This window comes from Copadichromis virginalis, linkage group LG9 (genome assembly GCF_057382275.1).
Source record: "Copadichromis virginalis isolate Kocher_CV1m ecotype Utaka linkage group LG9, C_Virginalis_male_GT1.1, whole genome shotgun sequence".
Taxonomy (NCBI): Eukaryota; Metazoa; Chordata; class Actinopteri; order Cichliformes; family Cichlidae; genus Copadichromis; species Copadichromis virginalis.
Window position 1 is genome coordinate 8,088,053 of NC_140626.1, and position 25,530 is coordinate 8,113,582.

At 41.0% G+C, this 25,530-nt stretch overlaps 1 protein-coding gene across 4 annotated transcripts in view; it reads left to right on the forward strand.

The window, feature by feature from the left end:
- mpp7a (MAGUK p55 scaffold protein 7a) overlaps positions 1-25,530 on the forward strand; it is a 67,675-nt gene that overhangs the window by 38,864 nt on the left and 3,281 nt on the right. For 2 of the 4 annotated variants that reach the window (XM_085467541.1, XM_085467542.1), the window contains exons 3-16: positions 1,883-2,001; positions 5,946-6,023; positions 7,160-7,240; positions 9,207-9,338; positions 9,495-9,576; positions 10,245-10,330; positions 10,827-10,901; positions 11,190-11,386; positions 11,916-11,980; positions 19,582-19,752; positions 20,203-20,283; positions 21,262-21,355; positions 22,042-22,150; positions 23,747-23,890. In XM_085467541.1, the coding sequence (XP_085323667.1) occupies positions 1,883-2,001; positions 5,946-6,023; positions 7,160-7,240; positions 9,207-9,338; positions 9,495-9,576; positions 10,245-10,330; positions 10,827-10,901; positions 11,190-11,386; positions 11,916-11,980; positions 19,582-19,752; positions 20,203-20,283; positions 21,262-21,355; positions 22,042-22,150; positions 23,747-23,890 (1,514 nt within the window). Of the gene's footprint in view, positions 1-1,458; positions 1,674-1,882; positions 2,002-5,945; positions 6,024-7,159; positions 7,241-9,206; positions 9,339-9,494; positions 9,577-10,244; positions 10,331-10,826; positions 10,902-11,189; positions 11,387-11,915; positions 11,981-13,399; positions 13,442-13,990; positions 14,012-14,123; positions 14,139-14,886; positions 14,920-19,581; positions 19,753-20,202; positions 20,284-21,261; positions 21,356-22,041; positions 22,151-23,746; positions 23,891-25,530 lie in introns of those variants that run through there. The other 2 variants (XM_085467544.1, XM_085467543.1) reach the window with 2 other exon arrangements.

A 25,530-nucleotide genomic window follows, 5' to 3' on the forward strand; every position in this document is an offset into this window, starting at 1 on the left:
TCAACTGGAGAACAGGAAGGTAAATCAAGCCTCAAGTGGATTAGTGAACATGACTCTCAGACATGTTCACAAGGCAGTGTTTGAAATATGTTGTCACAACACTATTCCCCCAGCAGTCTGGCAAACCTCGTAAATCCCCCCATATATTGAGGGGGGTCCATAATTCACCGAGCACCTGGGAGAAAGACAAAACCCAGCGTTCATTTCCTCTATTCAAACGAGTTTGTTTTCATCAGTTCGTATTTTGTAAGAAGATCAGTATAGTGTGGGAAGTGGGCTCCCTTAGCAGCCCTTTCTACACCCATCACCTCATCCCATGTCTCTTTAAATCCTTTAGTTGAATATATTATGTGAGATGTTCTGTAGAGAGTTCCAAGTTGTAAATGATTGAGAGGGCCAGCTGCCCTCAGTCGGCTTTTGTTAGCTACAAAGCAAACTTTCTGGTGATGAGGACACCAGAACCTGCATCTGGCCTGCATCATTATCTTGGTCTCTCTTCCCCCCTTTTTTTTTCTCCAGAGAAACGGTGAGGTATGAGGCGCTAACACTGCACAGGAATCATGTCAGGGTTTAGAGAAAAGGACAGGATATCATACTGATGTATCCTGGTGCCCAACAGCAGCAGATGGAGAGCGTGACATAAGCTCTCCCACAAAACGTCCAGAGCTGCCAGTACACACTGACTCTAACCTGGTCAGAACCCAGTTCAGTCAGTCGCTCGTCCAGCAGTCAACGTCAACCATCAATCAGTCCTTTTCAGCTCTGACTTACTCTGCTTCTGTCTGTGGTGATTTTTTGCTCTCTCCTTTCTCTCTGTTGCCCTGTGCTCTGATGAAAGACACTCTCAGAGAGGTAGCCAAGCTACTTGTCTTTGTTTTGACGTTTCAGTGGCTCTGCTGTGGATATGTTTAGAACTTCTTCACGTGATCAGTGTTAGTTCAAAGGCTTTAAAGCACCGTGTGGTTGTGTTTGTGGAGTTTGAAACTGGGGGGCCTTTTCTGGAGAATTAGTGAAGGGGTCTTTGATGCAGCTTGACTGCATTCAGTATGAGCCTGACCTTTAATGCATCACCTAGTTTGGTGGATCACAGCCAGGCTGAGGACCAGAAGTGAGCAGCAAACAAGTATCTGCTACCACTCTCCATCAGCTGTGCTCCAAGACTGTGTTGTGTTTGGATGTAACCCCACTCACTCACTGGTTTTGTGCTCTCTCCGTCTTGAGTGCTTCACCTCCCCCCTGCTTAATCTTGAAACCATCAGCTCCCCAGTCTGGTTCTCTTTAAATTGAATTTGAAATCTTCATTCTTTTTATAAGCTGGGTGAGTAAAACCCTGAAAGGCCTTGTGGATTTCAGCATCCGCTGTTCTGAGAGGATTCAGATTTATTCCCTGTTTTTTTTCAGTTGTTTCTAATCATGGACAGAAGCGTCCCTCAAACAACAGGAAGGGCTGGAACAAAAGCAAGAAGTAAAGGCGGGGGAAGGGAAATAGTTTATTGCCTTTACGTTTCCTCTTCTTTCCAGTGGCAAGAAAGGGAGGGATATCATCGTCTGTTTTGTCGCTCGTAGAAGTTTGAACCATACATTTTTGTTTCTGTTTTTTTTAATGCGTAATAGAATCAGCATGGAAGGAAAAGGAAGAGCATCCACAGATTATAATTAGAGCTGTAGTCTGTGTAAGTATGTACTCCTTCCTAAAGGCACTAGTACAGGACTTTGTGTGTTTTGTTTTTACGTGTGCATCTGCTTTCTGCCTGACTCTGGGTGTGTTGGGTGTATATGTATTCATGCACACATACAGCACTTGTGTCTTTTGCTGTGCATGCAACAACTCACACCTCCCACTACCACACTGACCCCTCCTGCTTCCTCTTTCCTTCTGCAGGTCTGTATGAGCTGCTGGCGGCCCTGCCATCCCAGCTGCAGCCTCATGTCAACTGCTCTGAGGACAACACCTTCCTTCAGGATATGTTTGGAGAGAGAAGTCTCCACTCACTTGTTAAGGTACAACAAACAAATAGAGTTATAGGAATTTCGCCTACATATTTTTCAGAAAATCACGTGTTGTTTAACTCATATATGCACGCACTGATAACTCTTAAATACACTTAAAACACTTAAGTAATTTCATTTAAGTGCTATACATATGAATACCTCAGTTTAACCAAGCCTAGCTTTAATTGCACATGTAGATTGTGTACAAAGTTTATTGTCAAGAAGGCAGACAACTAAATTAGTCACATAAAAAGTCTTGAAAAGAGGAGCCCCCGGCCTCCAAAGCAATTATTATTCATGAATTACAGTCCTATTGCACCATCTACCTGCCCAGATCTTCTAATTCCTTCCTCTACCAGCAGGAAGGGGCCTGTGGTTTGGTTACTGCCTGTTAAACTAGATAGCTGCAGAGATTGGGGAGAAGGTTTGTCTGAAATCTTTCTCTGATTTTTGTTGTTAAATAGAGAACAATTTTCCCCCCTAAACATGGGGTAGTTTCCTGCAAATCGGCTTTCCATTCTTTATTATTCAGTAAATAAATGTAATAGCTGCTCGACTGCTGTGTCTGACTGATTAACTGAGCCATCCTAGTGAGCCAAATGGACAGATGGGCAGACTTTAAAACGCACACAAGTACTAAACAACCATCTCGTCTTACTCAGAAACCAGATGCAGCATTCAGGCTAACATCATGGACACACCATTAATAAAACCTTAATTATCCTCTTCCTAAAGCTCGGCCACCAAATCTCCACAGTCCACCTTTATTTGGGATTTGTGTAAGGTTGTAGAGGGGATACGAAAGAATGGCTAAACAGCAGAGAGAAAACACACACATCAAGTTAATCTGACAGGCTTCCCAACCCAGGTCGCTCACTGGTTGTAATTGCCTCACCTGGGTAATTACAACCAGTTGTTGGTCACTCTGTCTGGAAGGAGAGAGACGGTCCAGAGGAGGAGGTGTCACAGATGGAGAGAGAAACAAGAAAGAAGTAGAGAATTCAGAGTAACATGAAGACTTAAACCAGACATATGCTCTTTCTGTCTCTCTCACCTGTACTCACCAGATGGTCAGGACGTCTCACATCCATCCTAATCCGATTATGTTACAGAGATGAAAGAATTATTGTCCGATATCATCTTTCAGCTTTTATTTACATCTGTTTGTTGCTAGAAAATATTCTCATGACACGAGCCAGGTGCTTATTTATATTTTAAAAGCCTCACTTGAATCCAAAATATATCCCCTTCCTTGCACTGTCTTACTTTGGATTTAGGCTGCCTTCCAAATATTTTCATTAAAGTTCAATGGTCGACTGCAGCCCAGATTTACCGGATCAAGCACGTTGTTCACAAACAAGTACCTCTGAAATGAGCCAAAAGTGGCTAGATGATGATAGATGAAGCCAAATGCAAGGTTATGATAGGGACAGGGGAAGGAAGAAGGAAACTCCATATTGCAGCAGACAGGTCACAGTATGCTGTTGACTACTGAAAAACTTTTTGAACCATGTCAAGCACACTGGAGGGACAATTAAAACAAGAAGAAAGCTACAGGTCAACCAGTCCCTATTCTATCATTTTGTATTGTCTGTATTGGTAATCAAGGAAAATCCCACAGCCATTACTCCAGTTTCATCCATCCCTCCATCCATTCTCTGCTGCTTTTCAGAGTTGCGGGGGGACTGTGGAGCCTATCCCAGCTGTCTTAGGGCGAGAAGCAGGGTACACCGTGGACAGGTCGCCAGTCTGTCACAGGGTTTTGCTCCGGGTCACTTTGAAAAAGATGTTCAGCTTGTAAAGGATGTGATGTGAAGTTTTCTGGGCAGAGGTCTTAAGCCTGCTTAAATACTATGTTTTATGTCTTCGGGTATTTTGAAAAGTCTCCAAAGTGTGCAACCCTGACCCTAAACATTACATTAGTTCATGTTAGCAAACTAGTGACAGATTATTTCAAACCAATAACTCAGTGGAAAGAAAAATAAAACTAGTTAGCCATAATGTTAGGGCTTATAGATGATGTTCACAAGATGCAGTTAGCACTGTTTTATATAGTGTTATAGAGTGATTTGACCCCCATTTATCTCAGGATTAATTCTGAGATAATTGGGGGTCTAAAAAAGTTTACAGCATGACAGGTTGCCGAAGCATCAACAGCAGTCCTAATATCCATCAGCATGTCCACAGGGGAAAAACATGTTTACCTCCACGACACGCCTAATGCACCGTGTTTTATTGCTGAGTAATAACGGCTTTATGCAGGATTTGAACTTCTAAGCTGACCTTGAAACATGACTGTTGTGCTGGCCAAGACAGAGTCCTAACAGGCTGTGATTTATCTCGGCAGACTGTGTGGATAAGTCCAGCTGAAATGGCTGTAGCTGTTTAAGGCCAAGATTTAAACTGGAATCTTGATGGGGAGAGACGATGTAAAGACATTTCACACGTCGTTGCGTCGCGTTTTCTTCACTGGAAAGTTATAAAAGTGATTTTGATGGGTGACATTTGGTGTTTGGGTAATGTTTTTGAATGACATCATGTTTTGGATTTTGGTGTTGGTCCCTGGTGATTATCGAAGCCAGATGACAGCTTGAAGAGACTCAAATCAACTCATCTACACATGCTGCTCATGTTATTGCTAATCAGAACTTCTGCCAGGGCCAAAAACATTGAGGTCAAATACCGTCCTGTGAGTGTGTCAGAACATTCAACTGTCAGTGATTCTGACTTGCTTTCCTCCGTATTTACAGTACTGCTACCATCTAGCTTTAAAACATAATCACCTGTGTTGCGAGGAGTAAAAACTATGTCTAACATTCCTAAACAGATGTTTTAATTGCACAAAGCATCTGTAGCCGTTCAGTGTGACAGCAAACAAACTGCTTTTCTTGTCTTTTTCTGTCCTGCTGAGTGATTTTCTGTCACACATTGTCACTGCTCCGTGTGTGTGTGTGTGTGTGTGTGTGTGTGTGTGTGTGTGTGTGTGTGTGTGTGTGTGTGTGTGTGCACTCCCGCATGTGTGGATTTGGCCCTTTAGATATAGAAGTGGCCCAGAGCGTCTCTGTCACTCTCTCCTCAGCCAGAGGCTCCTCTGTTCCACCATCCTCCTGGAATGCTTTCTAGGACATCCAGCTGGAAGCTCCAGGCTCGGGGCCCAGCTATCAGTCAGACCCGTGGCCCAGATCCCCTTCACCATGCTGGGCCTGAGGAAGGAGAGACGCAGGAGTGGCTGCTGGGAGGAAAGCTGTCCCTGTCTGTTCCTTGATGGGACCTGACAGCAGCCTGTAGGCTGTCAATGCATTCCTGCGCAGCTGCTTTTAAATCACAAATGGGATATCTGTAGTGTTTTTTGTGAGTCTGTGTGTGCGTAGGCACAAGTGTGCAACTGTGCCTTTGACGTTGTGTGCGTGGGTGTGAACGTGTGCTTTGTGTGTATATAAATTATTCCATCTCTGCTCCACATATGATGAAGTGGTTTTGCGTGTATAAATGAGTGAAAGTGAGCGCACGAGTCAGGCTTACTTTCCATTTTAGCAACTCTCCAGAGACGCAGCTCTGTCTCTCAACACTGTGCAGTCACAGCGCTGAGGCTGATAAGGAAATGTTTAGCCAATTTCACCAGACTGTTGAAATGATTTGGAATCATCACGGGGCCACTGGGACATATCGAATGCATGGTGGAAAACTGGATTGTTTGTACAGTGGCTAAGCTAACTGAAATACTTAGTGGATCGAGGGAGTGAAAGATCTTTGTGTGTGCTTTTGGTATTTAAGGACATGATTTAATGAACTCTGTGTATGTACAAGATGGTGCTGATGAAGGTTGTACATGTTTTCTCACATGTCTGTTTGGAGACGTGCACATGGCTTCCAGCGTGCACACTTTTTCTTCCACATGTGCTCACTACTATCTCAATAACTACCTTAATAATGAATACAATCTGTCCTTTCAGATCCACGAACGGCTGCAGCACTATGAAGAGAGCAAGCCCGCCCCTGTCCTGGAAGGAGCTGCACCTCTGGCACGTGACGTAAGTGTTTTAAAAAACATGTTTAAACTGATTGATCTTTTTATTGGCTGGGAGGCAAATGAATCGATTAAAGGAACCTTTGGTGAACAGTGTCTGTCTAGATGGGTTTCGGTTAATGGAGGTTTAATTTATTGACTAACATAAAATGACACTTCAACCCTCGTCTGGCCCCGGCCGTACTGTCTAGAACTCCCAGCAAGTGACTGCCACCGCTCAAGTGAAACCAGCATGGCCAGTGCCGTTGGTGTAAGCAAGTGAGACACACCACATCATCAATAAATAGTTCAAATGATGGCCACTGATCTAGAACTGTATGGTTGTTATGGCTGACTTGTATCCTTCTCCCTGTTGGAAAACCGTTTTCCTCTTCTGGCTGACTTCCAAACATCTTAATACAAACTCTGCTGTTACTTGGACAGATCACTTGGTGCCATCAGAGAGCATTGGTCTGCATTTTATTCCTGCAGCGTCAGATAGGAAAAATACAAACACAGAGAAAGGGTTCATCAGTGTCAAGTGGCTTTCATGTCAGTTTTTACTGTGTGGGATGGCTTGCTGCTCCTTTCCACACTCCAACCAAGTCCAGGAGGATCTTCCATAAATCAGTGATGCTCTCAGAGCTCCCATTGTTTCCAGGTTTAACTGACTGTTTTCTTTAGTTCTTGAGATTCTCATTGGAAAATGATCTGGTACAATAGAAGATTTATCAAAGGGCAGGTGCCAGTAGGTGGGAGTTCTAGGCCACATGACAAAGTGTGGCCTTGCCTCCAGCTGCGATTTACCTTATTTAAGACCAGATGAAGCTGCAGATAAATCCTGTAACTGAAAGAGCTGCATTTTTATGTCTTAATACAATATGATACAAATAGAAGATACACCAACATAACTTCTTTAGATAAAGCATAACTAGTATGTTTATCTCTCTAAATGCAAGTCCTCTATTCATTACTGACACAAAGCACACCTTGCAGAGTTGAACTGTTAATTACAAACCTCTACCATTGGTTTTTCATTATACAGACTGCTGTTGTCTTCTTGTCGAAGCATTGAATGTTCACATGCACACCTGAAAAAGAGAAGCATGCTTAATGGTCTGAGCACAGTTGTGTGAACATTGTGTCCTTGACTATTTTCAGGTGTCTGATGAGCTGGAAGGCAAATCAGCCAGTCAGGATGTCAAAGAGCTTCTTAAACTGCTGGCAAACCCACATGTAAAGGTGAGTAAAGGATTTGCTTATTTTGTACTGAGCAGGTTTTAACAAACTAAAACCACATATTCTCTTTGTGGAGGATTGTATTATTCCATCCAAAAAACAGCAAAGCATTTGGCAATTCTGGCTCTGGATCTTTGCTGTTTGCACAGCAGCCACATTAAAGCGTTACAATCATCGTGCTGTACACAAAATAACACGCCTGTTAGATCCAGGCCTTGTCTCGTTTTCTTGGCTGCCGTTGCTGACTTCGTTAGCCAGATGCAGACAGCTACAAAATAAATTTACACATTTTTATTTTCTAATGCATAACTGGGGCCATCCATCAGGGCCTCCAGGTGTCTCAGCCAGACAGAGCTGCCTTCACGACGGCAGGATAGAAGCAGAGTTGGACAGGCTCCGTTTTTAATGCGCTGTCGTCATGCTTGTTTGGGCTCTGCCAGAAACAACAGCTCTCTAGTTCTCCCCCAACATAGCACACACACACACACACACTTACAGTACATGCAAATATTTAATACCTATCAGTGTCAAACAGCAGGAATTCAAGAGATGGTGGTTCCCAAACATGGATTTTTCAATGTCTGAGCTGGTAATTATGATTCATTTCCTAAATTCTCCAAACACATTAAGAACAACTACATTAATCTGTTCAAAGACAAGTGTGGCGCATGTGTTTTTTACAGGTGCTATAGGTACAGACACATATTTCACCAGGCAGCACATATTTTAGACATAGAATCAGCAACTCCACACACACCTCCAGCAAACTGGTACTCATTTGGCTCATTACTATGTTTTTCCCCTGCACCTAACACATATAATTGCTGCTGTAGTTGTGCAGTGGTCTCTCAGCTCCAGTGCAGAATGGGGTCAGCCAAGCAATTCCCCACCAAACAATGGAAAATGTTCTTTCTGCTACTGCTTCCTCCATTGCTGGCTGGTGAATTTTGGCAGACGGTGTAGCAGCACAAGCCAAAGAAGACAAGCTGGAGAGGAGTGGCATTTTATCTCTGAAGTAGGATCAAAACCAACCATTTTTAAAGATTTCCTGGCTGTGAGATTTTCTTTACATGTGTTATTCATTTGGGATTCTCTTGATCGAAAGAAGTTATTATTTTTAGTTATAATAAGGTAATACAGACTCTTTGCCTTCCAAAGACTACTCACATAGCTCCAGTTGTGTCTCCTCCTCTCATCTGCTCCCAGTTAGCAACATCTTGAATGCTGTACTGCAGCATGCTCCCATGTCATAAAACACACTGCTTCTCTTCTCACCATATCCTTCTCTTTCTTCCCTGTTTCTCTTGCTCTCCACCCCTCTACTTTTGTCTGGCACTTTGGTTGGAAGATGTTTTTCTCAATTTTTTCCCCCCCTCTAAACCACAGAAAAAGCAGCACGCATCTAGCTGCATCTTGGTCCGGACACGCGGTTGTTAAATACTTTGAAAAATGAATGTCTCCTGAATGGCATCATTCCCGTCTGCGTCCCGTCTCTTTTTATGCCTGCTCGTGAAAGTGTGAAATATCTGAGCTGAGAACTTTGCTTTTGAGTCTTCACCACCTTACCCTGCAAAGTGTGGATTTTGTGGTGGTCACATTTGCAGCTCTTGCTGAGCAATGGTGCAGGGCGAGCCTGGGTTGCCTTTAATCAGAGAGATGTATGGAGGGAGAGCACGGGCCTAATGGCAATTAACGCTTGTTCATCTACAAGCTCTGGCCTTGAATGCTTTCAAATCCATCACCCAGCACATGAGGGAGACAACCCAATTCATAACCATCCTCCCTGCAGTCTGCAGTGTCTCTGTCCTGCTTAAAAAAGGAAGTGATAGATCGGACTCTTAATAGCATGCATGGCCATACTTTATTTAGCTAAGTGGACTGGGGTAAAGTTGAGGCCTTCGTGGCTTGACAGATAACCCTTGCCTGTTTTGTGTTTCCTCCCATAAATCCTATTTTCTCCTTTTTCTAGAGCCTCCTGTCCGTCCACGACGCAGTTGCCCAAAAGAAGTATGACCCCGAACTACCTCCGCTGCCTGAAGACATCGATGACGATGAAGATTCTGTGAAAATTATAAGATTGGTCAAGAACAAGGAGCCACTGGTAAGTAACTTAACAATCATCCTGTGTGCAGTATCTATCTGTCTCTACGCCTTAATTTTCATCTTTACAGTGATTTTAGGTCATTGCTGTTTGACTTGCACATCATAATGTCATAAAGGTAGAAATGCTGTTATAATGACTATTCTTCTTTTATAGGGAGCAACAATAAGACGTGATGAGAGCACAGGTGCCATCATTGTGGCCCGGATCATGAAGGGAGGGCCAGCTGACAGAAGTGGTTGGTTCCAGCCTTTTTCTCTCTTTTATAAGTTTGCCTGTGTGTGTGTGTGTGTGTGTGTGTGTGTGTGTGTGTGTGTGTGTGTGTGTGTGTGTGTGTGTACTCGATTCTACTCAGTTTTCTGTCATTTTCTGTCACTGTGTAGCACCTCAGTTTACATGGGGTCGTTATAGCAACTCATTTAAAAGTCCCATGATGTCATTTGTATGCAACACAAACCCAGCACACAACAGTGGACATGGAGGCGTTGGTATACCTGTCCGATCACACTGTTGGTTTTTCTGCACCCATTTCCCTGGATGCCGTGTTTCAAAAAGGGCAGTTTTGATGTTTGTGAAGGAATCACTTTCATGACTCATCAAGTGACATAATTGACTGGCATCACATGGTGGCATGGAGTCTGTTGACGTCACAGTTTCAGATCAACTCAGGTTGCTCAAAACGACTGCTCTAGTAGGTATCAGGTGCTGCCATCTAATAGAAAACCCTAAAAAACAGAGTCAAGTCAAGATGAGCAAAGTAGATACTAGTGGAAAAGAGCCATACAAGTCTGTAGTGTGGAATATATTGGGATTGCACAGAATTTAGTACCTCGCTTACATCAGGGCGTTAAAATAATAGAATGCCAGAATGACTGCAAATTAGTAACGTCTGTTTATGTGTGGCAGGTTTAATTCATGTAGGGGATGAACTGAAGGAGGTCAATGGAATCCCTGTGGACGACAAGAAACCAGAGGAAATCATTCGTATTCTGGTAAGTCTTGTCTTTCTATGGACGTTTGTGAGACTGAGGGTTTTTCAGCTCCACTCCCTTGGTACCAGCCTTTGTTTATAATGACAGAAACCTCCCCTTATCAACTCATCCACGACCCAGGCCTCCCATTGCCGTGTTGATGGCTGATAGATCACATGCAGAGTCTCTGTGGATGAGGCTGATGATGTGTAGTTCCTCCACGCAGCTTTGGTCACAGGCCTAAATGAGCTCTGTCATGTGCCTGGGATCTTAAACTCTTAAGGCCTTCTCAGACACAAAAGTCTTTGAGCTCTCAACACTCCTCCTTTACACCCCTGCACTGTACTCCCTAATTCTGTCAAGAATGGTTATACTATCCCACTAAACCTTCCTTTGTTGAAAAATCAATGCTTGACGCTATGTCACTGTAACTAGATTAGGTCTCTTATAAAATACTTAAAAGGATAGGAAAACTATCCTTTACAATTACTCCAACTTCTGTTCCTACATTATTTAGGCACAGTCACAAGGAGCCATTACCTTTAAAGTTGTCCCTGGTGCAAAGGACGAGGCATCTATCAAGGAGCCACAGGTAGGTCCTGTCTTTCTCTGTTATTTGGTTTATCCACTTGTTAAGTGATTTAGACCCTTTGATAGTGGAAAGTCATTGAAAGACCATCTTGGCCATCACTTGCAGCGTTTACCATCGATTGCTGTAATCTTTTGAGAATAATCACTCTGAGCTTTGGTGAATCACCTTTAACCATGATGACAATGTTTTAGAAAGAAAACATTTTATATACAACATAGTGAACTTGTTCCTGTTGTGTCTTCAATCCTCCTCTTTGTTTTCTTGCCTTTCCCTCATGATGATGTACAGATGTTTGTGAAGGCGCTCTTTGACTACGACCCAAAAGATGACAACACCATCCCATGTAAGGAAGCTGGTTTGGCCTTCAAGAAGGGTTGCATCCTACAGATCATGAGCCAAGATGATGCAACCTGGTGGCAGGCCAAACACGAGGGCGACACAAATCCTCGTGCTGGCTTAATACCATCCAAACAGTTCCAGGAGAGGTGAGAAACACAAGGCTGACCTTATTGGCTCCAGTGCTGTCACTGTCATAGATGTTCCATCTCCTTTCTCTCCCTCTTTAATCCATGTATTCTTGCTTCACTCTGCCAAAGTAGTCTGGGTTTCCACACATTTTCTGGTCCAAAGTGAGTAATGACAGAAAATGATAGCGCTGGTACCAATCCACGTTGAACTGCAAGTGGATGGAAAACACACACCAGACCTACACAGAGCTCAGGAGGCTTGGGCAGAAAGAGGAAGGCTGAAGAGTAAAGGGATCGAGTAGAACATTTTATATTCAGGTTTATTATTCTACTTTTTTCAATAGAAAGATGTTCTGTTCTTCACCTCCTCAATCTTTGGTTTCACCAGTCTCAGCTGACAGAATAGAAATGAAGGATATTGTAGAGCAGGGTTTCTGTAGCATAGCAGAGTGTTTATTATTCCCAGAGTGACCATGAAAACTGATGGTTTTCTTTTTTCTGTTCTTTCCTTTTTCTTCTCTTTCTTTATCCATCTTTTTGCTTTCAGGAGACTTGCATTTCAGCAACCTGTTACGACTCTTTCGTCCCTAAGGAGGTCTACTAGACGATCATGTAAGCATATATTATTTGCTGTGTTAGCGACTAATAAACCACAACAAGACAGTTGTCTTTAACAGGTGGATGGGAGGAAGAGAAGAATGGCAAAAGTGAGGAATGCTGGTCAGGACAGTTTGTGGAGTTCATTTCTGAAACAGACTCATCCTTCTGCTGATTCCACCACTGGAGTCTTTCGTGTAGTTGTGTAGTTTATGCTGGTCGTCTGGAGAAGCAATTTAGATTTATCTTTGTTTTCATTTTCCTTCCTGTCTGCTCAATGTTTCTCCCTCTAAATTTCTATCCAGAGTCTGTTCCATGTGTCTTCTACAGCCTCTTTGTGTGTTGTTCACTAAGTCCACAGCATGTCTTTTATCCTGTCTTCCTTTGCTCCCCCCAACCGGTCACGGCAGATGGCCGCCCGTCCCTAAACCTGGTTCTGCCAGAGGTTTCTTCCTGTTAAAAGGGAGTTTTTCCTTCCCAATATTACCAAAGTGCTTGCTCATAGGGGGTCATATGATTGTTGTTGTAGTCACGCAGGAGCTTTAATATGAATTAGGAGAGGGTTTGCCCTCTGGCTGTTACTCTAGCTAAAGAGATGATTGATTTTCTAAAAGCTGTGCATAATGCAGATAGCAAAGATAAAAGACAAGTTCATGTGAACTGGTATTGTCACTTGGCTGCCTGGCTTCTAATTTGGATAATCACTTATACTCTTGGGGTGATGATGATGAGGGTAATAACAAGGATGGTTTTGATGGCAGCCTGTTATTCAGCAATTGTCCGTGATTGACTCCAACTGCAGAGTTCAACTCCTTATCATCACTGCCGGAAGAGAGAATGAAGACAAACAGTATTACAGTATTATTACATTATTACCCAGATTTTTCCAATGTAAACATTCCTGGCAGCTCACCCATGGACTTGATAAAGGTGGACTAATCATACATCTTTATGGCAGTTTTCATCACATTCTTTCTTTAAGGTTTAGTTTCAAATAAATTAGATAATTAAATCTGGCTAAACTCTTATTCACAGTACAGTAATTCTCATCCTTCTTAAAACCACATTTTGAGGTCGCTGTCCCAACTTAAGATGCCACATTAGAGCAGGAAGAGGGCAACATCAGTGGGAAAACTGACCTGGCCACTGACATTTGAAACAAGATGTCAGATAAAGGTACACACACTTCAGAACAGCTGCCGCTCTCGTGCCTGATGCGTCTAGCCTACAAACAACCTTGCACAGATAGGTCTTGACTGTTGTTTTGGTTAGACATTAATTCTGGACATGCTGAACAACACTCTGGAAAATGAATGCAGTGATGTAAGGTGAGCTTCATACTGTTAAATACTTACAGAGGACTGTATCAGTATTACAATATCAATCATTTGGAGGCTTATGAATCTAAATGGCTTTTTTCCCCCCTGTAAATAGTGACTGCTCCACAGACATGTACCGCAGATTGTGTATCACTAGGTAACAATGGATATACATTTCTATCAAAATAGGAGCAAATAGAAAGTAAATGTTTGTTATATTCTCATAAAACCTGAACTCAAGCTCCACTTACTGGTGTTTTTGTAACCTTTTAGTAGCAGCATGGCTTATGAAGGGTTTCTGTACGTGTTCTTTTTAAACCCAACCTTAAAAAAAGAAAGAAGTTAAGGATAAGATTTCCTCAATGAGTTCCATCAATTTATGTCATGACAGCTGAGTGTACTGCAACTTCCTCTCAGGAAGACCTGACGAGTGTTTCAGAACCAAGTGGAACTTGAGTTATTTTATTATTTGAAACGTAGATAGTTAAACTAGTGATACCATTAGAGTGATACTGGGAGTTACAGTGTAGTGGTCAAGCTCGGTATTTTTCACAAACATTACAAAACTGAAGAGAATTGTTTGCTTTTTCAGTGTTTTGTGAGAAATGACTGAATTGAACCTGCATAGGATGTTTGTGGATGTGGCACTCAGCTTTAAAATGTTTTATAATGTTCTCTCTGTTGTCTTTTGCTCTGCTTTTCTAAGATGACGTGACAGTAGAGTTTGGTAGGTTTCTTCTTATATTTCTTCCTCATCCCTGAGTTATGTTTACTTTCCTAATCTAATATTTTGTTTAGTATTACCTAATTTCCATTCCTTGCTTCTCTTGCACTCAAAGCTGAAGAGATTGAAGGTACTACTTTTCTGACATCCTCCACCGAGTAGGACTTTACTAACCCAACCATCTGTGATTGGTTCCCCTTCATGCTATTTGTGTGTAATGAGGTCCACTTCTTACCTCATCTCCCCAATTGACCCATTAAAGCTATTCACCATTTAAGAGTAACATTAGTTGTCACAGTCAATGGTTCCTCATAGATTTTATTGACTTTAACATTTTACAAAGCCTCATCTTTCCTCGACTCATTTTCACAAATGTGGACATCATTTTTGAGAATCATCCCGTCACAAGTAATATTTGTTGGACTCAGTCACAGCACAAACTGATTCACTGTCTCCAAGAATCGTCCAACACCACAGCCAAGAATGTAGTGGCCTGTAAGGCTAAATGGGGCTTAGTCAGTTAGCTGGGACCATCAACATTTTTCAGCATTGTTAGTTCTGTAAAGAAAAAGAGAGTATTTTGTTTATTTTGGTCAACTTTAGCTGCTCACTAGATGGAGGTTATATGTAACCTGTCCTTGAATTTACCTCTACATGCGTGGCTGTCATTCTGGGCAAAGGCCAATATTTAAAAATAACGAACACACTATAAAATGTAACTCAAGCAAAATTTACCCCAAACCACTCTGATCACTCTCTTCTTAACAGCACCTGTGTGTTTTTCCCTTTATCATATTTAGAGGGCCGCAGCTCATTTCTGACTATTCTATTTAACTTGATGTTGTGGTTCTCTTTGGCTCCTTTCTTTTCATCACCAGAGGATGCTGATTATAGTGGTGGATTTCACCTAGGTGAGAGATTGTCTTCTTTTGTCTTCTTGCCTTTTCCTGCCAGATGTGGTCATTTCACTGTTACAATAAATATGAGGACAGTGGCCAAGTACAAGTTTTGTTTTTTCCACATGAATCCTTCATATATCATCTTCTAAGAACTATTAAGTCATACATGTTTCACGGGACGGAACAGTTGTTCATACCTTTGACCTGTTCTTCTAACTCACAGAGCACTTGTGGGGCAAATAATTCACTTCTTAAACCTTCTTACATAATTCACTTTTTGGACTTTAATAGTTTTGTACTTTCTCACTGTGCTGTGCTATTTGTGCTCCCATGCTGACAGCATGAGTGCACTGGCAGATCATGTCATGGATTTGCAGTATGTAGTTATCCTGTTCTGCCTCTGCTGTGGGTCTGAGGACTTCTTTGAGAGGTTCTGGTTGGAGTTGGCTTAAAAGAAAGGTTTGTGTGCTTCGCTGCATTGTGGAGGTCCGGATGAAGGCCGGTCTTGCTGATGTGGTTCCAGTCAGACTTAATGACAATTACCATGGCCCACTTTGGTTCTGCAACCACTTTAATTCCAGAGAGCTGCTTCCAAATCCCTGTCTTGTACAGAAAATGTTTCCCATCGTGTTTTTATTACCACTGTCATTTGCACATTTAGACTCCAGATTTCACAGGATATCCAGAGCACACGCAAGTTTATAAATACTACATTTGAGTCATGTCTGCCAAGCTCAATCAGGGTCACTCCCAAAGCCGAACTCTGCCAAACATTATTCCATTTTTTTGCCCAAAAAAGTCCAGCACCTTGAGTCCAGCAGCCAAGAACGAGGTTTAAATGAAACTAGAAAGCGAAAATTTCTGAAGAAATTTTAAGTGTGCCTATGCCGCCGCCAATGAGTGTAGTTTGCCATTCAAACGGCTACAGAGAGCAAAACTCAGCAGAGCAGCCATTCTCCACCATGAACTATGATAAAACCCAAACACCGCTCGCACCTCACAGATGACAGCTTACAGTTTTGTGTAAAGATGAGGTGACTTCGTACAGCCCCGATTTGTAGACGCTGTGCGCAGAGGTTCATAAGCAGACCCGACAATGTTTGCATGAACACGCTGTGAAGCATTACGTTATGGACCACTTTTCACACATAGTTGCTGTACCCAAACAGCTGGCTGTAGCTTTTCCTCTCACAGCCCGACACATACAAAAAAACAAAAAGCAGAGAGAGCACAGACTTTACACCTGAGAGGCGTGATTGCAGATGCCCCTGAGGTGGGTCCACCTCCCCTGCAGCGGCACTGCAGACCACGCCCTGCCACACACATCAAACACGTAAAATAAATATTTATGCACTTTTGCATTCACTTTTTGTTTTTTGTTATTTTTACACAGTGTTCTGAATGATTAACATAGTCTACAGCCAATCTTGTGTATTATTATACAAACTTTGGTTGTAAGATTCAGATCACTATTTAATAAAAGCTAAATATTTTATATGAGAGTAAGAAAGAAAAGTATATCTTTGTGTCCCCCTCTCCCTGTTAATGCCCTACCTGGCCCCAGGTAGTTCAATTCAACCAGGCGTTCAATTTGTGGCTCGGACTGTTCCGTTTATTCAGATGCTGGGGCAAACACCACTCCAACTCTGCTGCTGGCCCTTTGCACATCACAGTAAACACTGCGTGATTATCAACATAGTAAAATACAACAACATATATATAAAAAAAACACATTAAGCAAAAATAATCATGTTTTTACAAAATTCCACGGTCTCAGGAATGAGTATGACACAAAACTAACATAGCAGGATCACCAGCAAACTGCAGCTGAAAAGCTAATGCTTCATCTTAGTCAATTACTAAAATGAATCAGTAACATCAGTAAGCATGGACGCGGTTCAGTTGTGAGTTGGTAATATCCATTTTAAAGTTAGTGCTTAGCATCTCTTATAACACTAAATAAAGAGAATAGACAAGTCAAATACTCAAATATAAACATAATACAACATAGTTAACATAATCAAATATAAAGATCAGAAATATATAATACACTTCAAACTGCTCACACTATGCAACTAAATAGCATTAGTGCGAGGTTAAGCAACCGTCAGTACACAGGAACTACTTCCGGTAGTTATACAAAATAAAAGCGTCCCCCATTATAATCCGCTATAATGCTCTTATTGTGAAGGGCAAGCGGGACGCCACACTTCCGGTCAAACTACGTTCGCTAGCTAGCCGCGGCTAGCAGCAACATCGTGAGAAATCTCTTGCTAATATGGGATGTTTTGACAAAACGAGCAGATATTTGACGATTACACACCTACATTCTCACCTGAAAATATCTTAAAAGTTTACTTTGTGACCTAGAAACACGAATAAGAGCAATATATTAAACGAAATGGTGGCCGCCATTGTTTCACTCGGTAGAGGCGTGCTTTGCATTGTGGGATTTTGAGTTTTAAGGCAAATTTGCACTAAAATGTAAATATTTACAAAACTATAAAAGTTATGAACACCAAAAGTCATAGCATAGTAGTCCAGACCCAGCCGCACAAAATGATGTAAAATATGTAACCCTTGTGTCAAAACTGTGCGGCACATAAGCGTGGGAAAATTTTCACTAAAATATTAATATTTAAAAAACTATAGAAGTAATAACCACCAAAAGTCATAGCAACTCATTCCAGCTCCAGCCGCACACAATGATATATCATATGTGAACCTTGTCTCAAAACTGTGGGGCAAGTTACGGTCCAAAATTTCAGGCGGAAAAAGAATAATAATAATAATAATAATAAATCCGAGCAATAGTAATAAGTGTGCCTTTTGGCATAGGCACACTTAATGAGAGAACCTCGGGAGAAGAAGTAAAAAATAGTGAGTTATAATAACATCTTCTCTATGAGAGTACTTGCTGCATGGCTTTTCAGCCTGTTGGATGTGGTTGTATGATTTAAAGTTGGCCTGTCCCTAAAAGTTTGAAATCTTAGAACTTACAGATGCTTTTGCAATGCTGCTGAGGTTGCATGGGGAAATAAAGGAGTGGGAGGGGGCGGCAGTTGTTGTCCTTAGTTTTTGGTTTGTTTTCTCCCCATGCCTCTCAATGATGCAACGTCTGTAACTTCCATTGCCAGAGTCATTCTTGAGCACAACTTTGGGATGAACAGATTCCTGATTTTACAGCCTGCAAACTTGAGAATGATATCTCCTTAGTAAGCACTGTTTAGAGGCTACTTCGTTACTGTACTTAAGTAGAACCTTCAGGTATCTGTACTTTACCTTAGTATTTACTCTTATTCTCTACATTTTTGCACAAATATCATTTTTAAAACAGGCTCGTTACTCTAGACTCAACAGTATCAGCTGAAATTGAGTCGGAAAAAATGCGTTTGTCTGTATGTTTTAGTCAGCTTGTAGCTAGTGTTACAAAAGAGGAATGAGTATAAAGGGAGTAACCTTGCTTCACAACATAATGTTTCTACAACATTTCTATCAGCTCAACAAACATCAGCAGACTCAAGCTGTTTGTGTGCTGTTCGTCTCAGTGTGTTGCTAGTTAAAGGTCCAGCTGCTGTATTTCACAAGGAGAGAAAAGAAAGAGAGCTAACTTCACTCAGAGACAGAGAAAGATAAGAAAGTCAGGTCAGGAGAGAAAGAGTAGAGATTATTTTTAAAGCTGATCTCTGCTCTGGGACATTTAATGACCTGCAGATTTAAAGGTTACATGTCAAAATTTTTAATCACATATCACATATGTGTTTTGACAAATGGTCTATTTTCATTGTGTGAGTATACTAACTTTGTCTTTCTATAATATCATATTTGCAGAATAAACAGGTTAGCTTGCATTAATGTGGTGAAATCACAGTAAAGCTCTGTGTTGGGCTGATACAGAGCAGCTGTGGGGGTCAGTGTTAGGTTACATCAAGTGTAGAGATTAATTTACATTTAAGCTGATGACGCTTAGATTCATTCACTGATTTCAATCTTTACACCAACTTTCTGTTTTCATTTAACTGTTTGTTTGTGGAAGTAAAGTCGCTTCCTGTATGTATCTGTGTGTAAGTGTGCGTCGTCCCAGCTTGTGTTAAATATGCTCATCTTTTTCCTTCACATTTTTGCACTTCTACTTTACTGAAGGGGCTTTGAATCAAAGTAGAGATCGGAACTTTGTGCCAGTTCCTTTCTTTTTACTAACTTGTTCGTGTTTGGATCATCTTATGAGGCTTTCCAGAACAAATGAGCAAGCTTCGTTTACCCATACCTGACTTGTTCTAAAATTTGGAGCACATTCATTGTCATCCTCTCTGTGTAATACAGTTTCCACTGGTATGGAAGACAGGATGGTTGTTGTTGTTGTTGTTGTTGTGTAATTAGTTACCTGTGTTATTTTAGTGAGTGTGTCAGCGGGTGCAAGAGGAGAGAGGGACTGTATTTTGGATGATGATAGACCTATGATGAGTTTTCACCTGTTTGATGTCACCTGGGGAAAGTAATGTTTGTGTGGAGGTGTTTGCCAAGATCCTGAAACAACTATAAATTGAAGTCCACAGTATTTGTATGTGTACATACGGTTGTGCTGGATTTTACACTACTGACAAAGAATTTTCTTTTTTTGTATTGATTGATCTGTTTCTTCTGTCTCCTCTTTTGGCTCATGCTGACCTCCAGCTGGGTTCAGGAGAAGCTTTCGCCTCAGCAGGAGAGACAGAAAGACCACCAAGTCCATGTACGAGGCGAAGAAGAGTGAAATGTACGACATGGCTGACGTGCCCACATACGAGGAAGTCGTCCCGTACCGCAGGCAAAGGGGAGACAAACACAGGCTGGTGGTGCTAGTAGGTGAGTAAAGAGAAATTTAAGTTCTCAAACTCTGATGTCGCTGCTTACCTCACACACTGTTGCTGTTAGGATACCGAATTTAATGAAAATCCTCACCTTCAATCTCATTGTCACATAGAGACGACAGAAACAATAAAGGTGGCCCAGCTCTGCAAGAGAGAAGCTGAATATTATGTTTCTCTATCATCTGTTCCTAAGAAGTGAATATGAATAACCAGAAAGTAACTTTAGATCTTTTGGATACAAATTTTCATTAGTTCATCATTTGATCCTATTAGACATTTGAATTTATATTCTCATCATTAGTGTTTGAGGTCTTGAGTTAACCTCGGCAACTCTAACCACCAAGTACAGACGAAAGAAAGTTTGAATGTCTCATATCATGTTATGGATGTGATAATAACGTGATGAGGAGTTTGGCAGAGTTTATAATTAGATGTTTGTGTGTAGGACCCACAGGTGTCGGCTTGAGTGAACTGAAGAAGAAACTGTTGATCTCTGACCCCCAGCACTTCAGTGTGACCATTCCACGTAAGTGTCCTGTAAAAGAGACATTGGGTGTCAGTGTGACTACCTGTGTAAATAAAGGTTAAATTAAAAAAGAGGAAAAAAGATAACTTCACTCTTCTGATTTAAGCCCACCAAACTTTGGCTGAACAGTACAGTTCATTTGTCTTTCGCTCTGCATATTTCTTTGTTCTTATCTCTGCGTCTTATATGTGAATGTGTGCTTTATACTAGTTAATAGAATAGAAGTTAATTCGCTGACCATTAAATGTGGTGTTCCCAACAATCTCTTTTCTCTTTGTTTCATCCCAAAGAAACCTTTAAACATTTGTGTGCCGAAACTAAAGTTTCTGTCTTTCTTCCGTTCTGTGCTTTATCTTGAATTGAGGATGCAACATAAATGAAATAAAATAAAATGTAATAAAAACGTGGCTGTATTATTCTCACTGTTCTCACTATTTGAAATATTTCTTTACATAGAGAGATTTTTTTAATTATTGAAAAAAAAACTTTTATAACCAAGTTTTATGACTTTATTGTCTTCCCCCAGCCAAAGTCTGACACTTGAAATGTCCCCGGTATTAAAATCCCATTGGCGTGGCCTTTTTCTCTCCACACAGCCTGTTAATTGTTCTCAAATGTGACCTGTGCTGCTGTTGTTTAATAGAGCCCAGACAGTCTGATTCAGACCCGTATAGGAAACGTATGGCACAGGTCCTGGCTCTCATTGAGAGGAAGGAGAATCGGAAAGTGTCTCGTCTCGCTCTTTTTGAATGTTTGATCGCTGCCAGTGGACACATGGATATGTTTAACACTTGCTGTTGTTTCGGGTTAAGCCCAAAAGTGTTGCTTCTTTTTGTTAATTTGAAAACCGGAGCTTTGGAGACCACCGGCTCTCTCTCTGTCTCTCTGCTTGTTGCACACAAGGAGCATTGCACTATTCATTGCAATGACTCACAGGCATCACTCCCTCTCTTTCCATCTTCATCTTCTTTCACTCAGACACCAGTCGACCCAAGAAGAACCAGGAGACCGATGGTGTGGATTACCACTTCATCTCCAAGCAGCTCTTTGAGACGGACATCCAAAACAACAAGTAAGCAAAACTGATGAATTCAATCACAACACACATTCAGACTTTATGCAGCAGAGATGAACAATTGATATTCATACTCTGGCCAAAACAAAAGTACTTTTTCCCTGGGAAAAAAAAGAGAACAACTTTTTTGGATATCCTGCTGTGTGTAGATTATATGTTTGTACGTCTCTATTTCAAACGGCCTTTCTTTAATGTTTACTACAATGGAGAGAACAATTCTGAATTGTTTTGGTTTATCACCATTTCTCAAAACTCTAATCTCAGAAATCACAGTGATTGTAGAAAATTAATTATAAAAATGAAAGTTGAAAGTTGCTGTTTAAAAAAAAAAATCCTGCTCTTATGAGGATATATAAAAAAATCTTAAAAGCACAAATTAACATATCTAATACAGTGGAAAAAGGTTTGTTTGTTTTATGTAAACTAGTTTAAAAATGTCCTCCTGATGCTCATTTCAAGATCTATATTTTCTTTCTTGGACAATATATGCAGTTAAAAATAATCCTTGTCTCGTCACAGTCTAAAAGAACCTCTTTTAGCTCAGGTACAAGGCCTGAGCTTTAACTCAGATTACAGTAATTACTCTTCTAAAAACTGACATAATTATTTGAAACTTTGTCCATGTGTCCATCCAAAGATGTGCGTTCGTGCTTTTTCTCATCACTCTTCTTTTCATGTCTCAGGTTCATTGAGCATGGCGAGTACAAAGGGAATTTCTACGGCACAAGTCTGGACTCGATACGTTCAATCCTCTCAAAGAAGAAAGTGTGCCTGCTGGATGTCCAGCCTCATGTGAGTGACACCTTCTTTCTCACCATCCCTGTACTGTATTCTTAGCCTGTTTTGGAAACTACCTGTCTCAGAAGCAGATCGCCCTGTTACTTTATTTGAAGATTTCCTCTTTGGCTTATGTCACCATAAACCTCCACAGTAATGCCATTTCTCAGTTATTGACCAACTGAGTGAATGATGGAAGCTGTTTCCCAGTGGTTCCGCTGCTGCCTCTCCATTAAGTTTTTTATCCATCTTGTTGTGAGTTGTGGGTCTTGACCCACTGCTATTAGCATAGCAAGAAGGTCAGATGATCATGCCAGAACCAGACACCAGACACCACCTCTAATCAAATCTCATCTCTCTCATACCTCTGAAGGGCCTTTCACATTGGGCGCACCTACCACGAGCTGGAGCGAGTGGCCTAAAATTTGTCTTGCAGTGGTTGTTGCGCTCTTGTACGTCGAAAACTCGATGGACCAGCTATTTCTCATCCATAAAAAAGAAAGCTTTGGCACTGTCCCCACAAGTGAACACTTGTGTTGTTTCCTCCCAAAGTCTCAGTATGCATGTCAACTTGTGTCATGAAGTTTGTTGAACTCGGAAACACACACAATCAACTTTTCCTCCTTGTTTTCATTCATTGTGTGGTTGAACTTAGTAGGGCTGTTTGCTTCGTTTCTGTTGGTCGTGCGACGGTACGTCGCAGCAGTCAAAGTTTAACCAAGTTTAACCCAGTTAAACGTTGACCCTTGCATGCAAGAGTACTCTTACCGGCGCACTTGCTCTTTAAAACTGTTATTGAGTGGCGCAAGCAATAGAAACAAATGGGTTTCAGAGCTCTGCACTTGCCATATCCTATGTGAAAGGCCCTTGAGGTACCAGATTGGCATGTTATTTCAGAAAACTGTCACCACAAAGAAGAGACAGACACAAAGATCAGGCATAAATAAAAACATATATATCCTCCACTATCTTCCAAAAGAATTTAAAAGCTGTGATGAGTTAGTGTGAGTAATCTTTATCCCTCAGATTGGTGTTTGTGAGTCATTTTTAAATGACAAAAACTATAAACATGATTTCAAAGTTCTAGATTCACTCAGAATGATGGGAAGTCATCTGCTCTGTGGTCATTATTAATTGTTCTGTCCAACTAATAAGTCATTTATGCAAAGACTTCTTCATTCTAGAGAGGTCAATAAGTTAAAAGGTAATTTAAGATTTAATGCTTCAGCAAAACAGAAATATATTCGGTTTACAATGAGAGAATGGAAGAAAAGCCTCAACTTTTCATGTCTGAGGAACTTAAGGCAGAAAATGTCTTTGCTTAAAAATAGAAGGAAGATTTTAATTTTTAATATCTTCTCGATTGGAAATCAGCAGACTGAATCTGTTAAACTGGACTTTGTGACAACCCCATAATCCAGTTCATATCACTATTACAAGTGGACCATGAATTGGCAACCTTTTTTTTTCAGGATTATATTTTTAAACGTTTTGTCTATTAATTTTTTCACAGTCTGTTTATACCATACGTGACACACTTTGTGATTACGTCTTAATGTGCTGCCAAATGCCTAACTCCTTTTTCTCTGCATCCACTTTTATTCTTTTCAGCTAATAAAGCATCTTCGAACAGCAGAGTTTAAACCTTTCGTTGTGTTCGTGAAGCCCCCGACCGTCGACAGACTGAGAGAGACCAGAAAGAAACCCCAAATTATATCAGGCAAAGACGACAAGGACTCCACCAAACCCTTCACGGTAAAAACTTATTTCTAGTGTGTGGGTTGTACATGGCTGATAGTTTATATCGTATGTTAATCAGATATTACCTCCCTGCTTAAGTTGAGATAGAAAAGCAAGAGGAAATTGTTACTGTGTAACTGTGACTTGGTCGGGTTTAAATGTATCTTTCTCTCTGTCCACACGACCTGTTTTATGTGATTTGTTCTGATGTATTTTTTGCTTGAGGTACATCGTGGTGCTTGGTTGATTCAAACAGATGTTTTCAAAGTGCAGCCTTGGGGCAAATGGCCGTTCTGAAGACCAACAAGGAACGAATACAATCCTGTACATTTCATTCAAGCACGGTTCACGTGATACTGTGAAATAAAAATATTTCTCTTCAGTTTCAACAGCTCTATTTGAGCTAATATAGCAGTTAAACCTTCCTAAAGTTGTCAAATCAAGCATAGCATTACTTCAGGCAGGACATGCAGTCAAATTAAGCTGCAATTCCAGCAGATCTTAATTCCACATCAGTTGATGACTCCACTGATACATTTCTAGTCATAGCTCTATCAACTCTATACTGACACCAGAATGGACCATAGAGAAATTACAAACTGGTACAAATTAATTTCCCAAACACAACCCCATAAAAATTAAAAGCCTGGTAGTCAGACCCGATCTGAAATGACCTGAAAATAAGCAGTCTCTGGCAATTATATTACGATGAACTACAAGTCACACACATGCAATCTGCAGTGATACAGTCACAGGACTTTAGTTGACCTCTGTAGAACAACTAGCAATATTTCAGGGCTTCTGGTATAGGCAGCAGACATCTGAGCCAAAGGGGTCATTGTTTAGGAATGTAGAAAACTTTTGAAAGCTAATAAAAAGCTAATTTGTCATCAGTCGATAGCCAGTGGTTTCATTTCCACATGTGTTGATTTACCTTTAACTCACATGTCAAATCAAAAGGTCAAACATTACTCTGTTTAAAAAAGTTACAACACATATGCCCAGAGCTGATAGTTAGTCAAGTCATATTCACACAAAATATAATAGGATCCGACTTATTGAGGCATAATTTAGTGCATTTATGGGTAATAAGTGTTGAGGAAAATGCTAGAGTACAATACACTTTCACCTAGAACATGCAGTGAATTTATGGTTGAAGGTCAGCTTGTTAAACCTTGATACAGACACAGCATCAGCTTATATTATTCACACAGGTAAACATAATTCTGTCTCAGTCCGCTCCTTATTCCCCAGCTGGGTCTTGAGAACAATAAGCTTTAGTTGTCAGAAGCAATCTGGTTGTGAACAGTCTGTTGCAGTTTTAACGTCCCTTTATTAGCTTCTGTTATTCTCTCATGTAATACAAATATACTTCTATAAAGCTGTGTGACAGCGGGCTGTATTTCAACCAGCTAACAAACAAAGTCTCTGTGTAAATGTTCATGTACACTGACAGACCCAAACCCATCTTATATTTACTATTAAATGAAGGGAAGCTGTTGTTGGGCAAGTCGTCCCAGACATTTTCAATCCAACGCTAGCTGTATTTTTCTTTGCAAGAGACAGGTCTGCTTTAATGATAAAGGCCGAGGAACAGTCGTCTCATTGTTTCAGTCGAGCTGGCTGGAAGCGTGATGTGAATACAAGCAAAACAA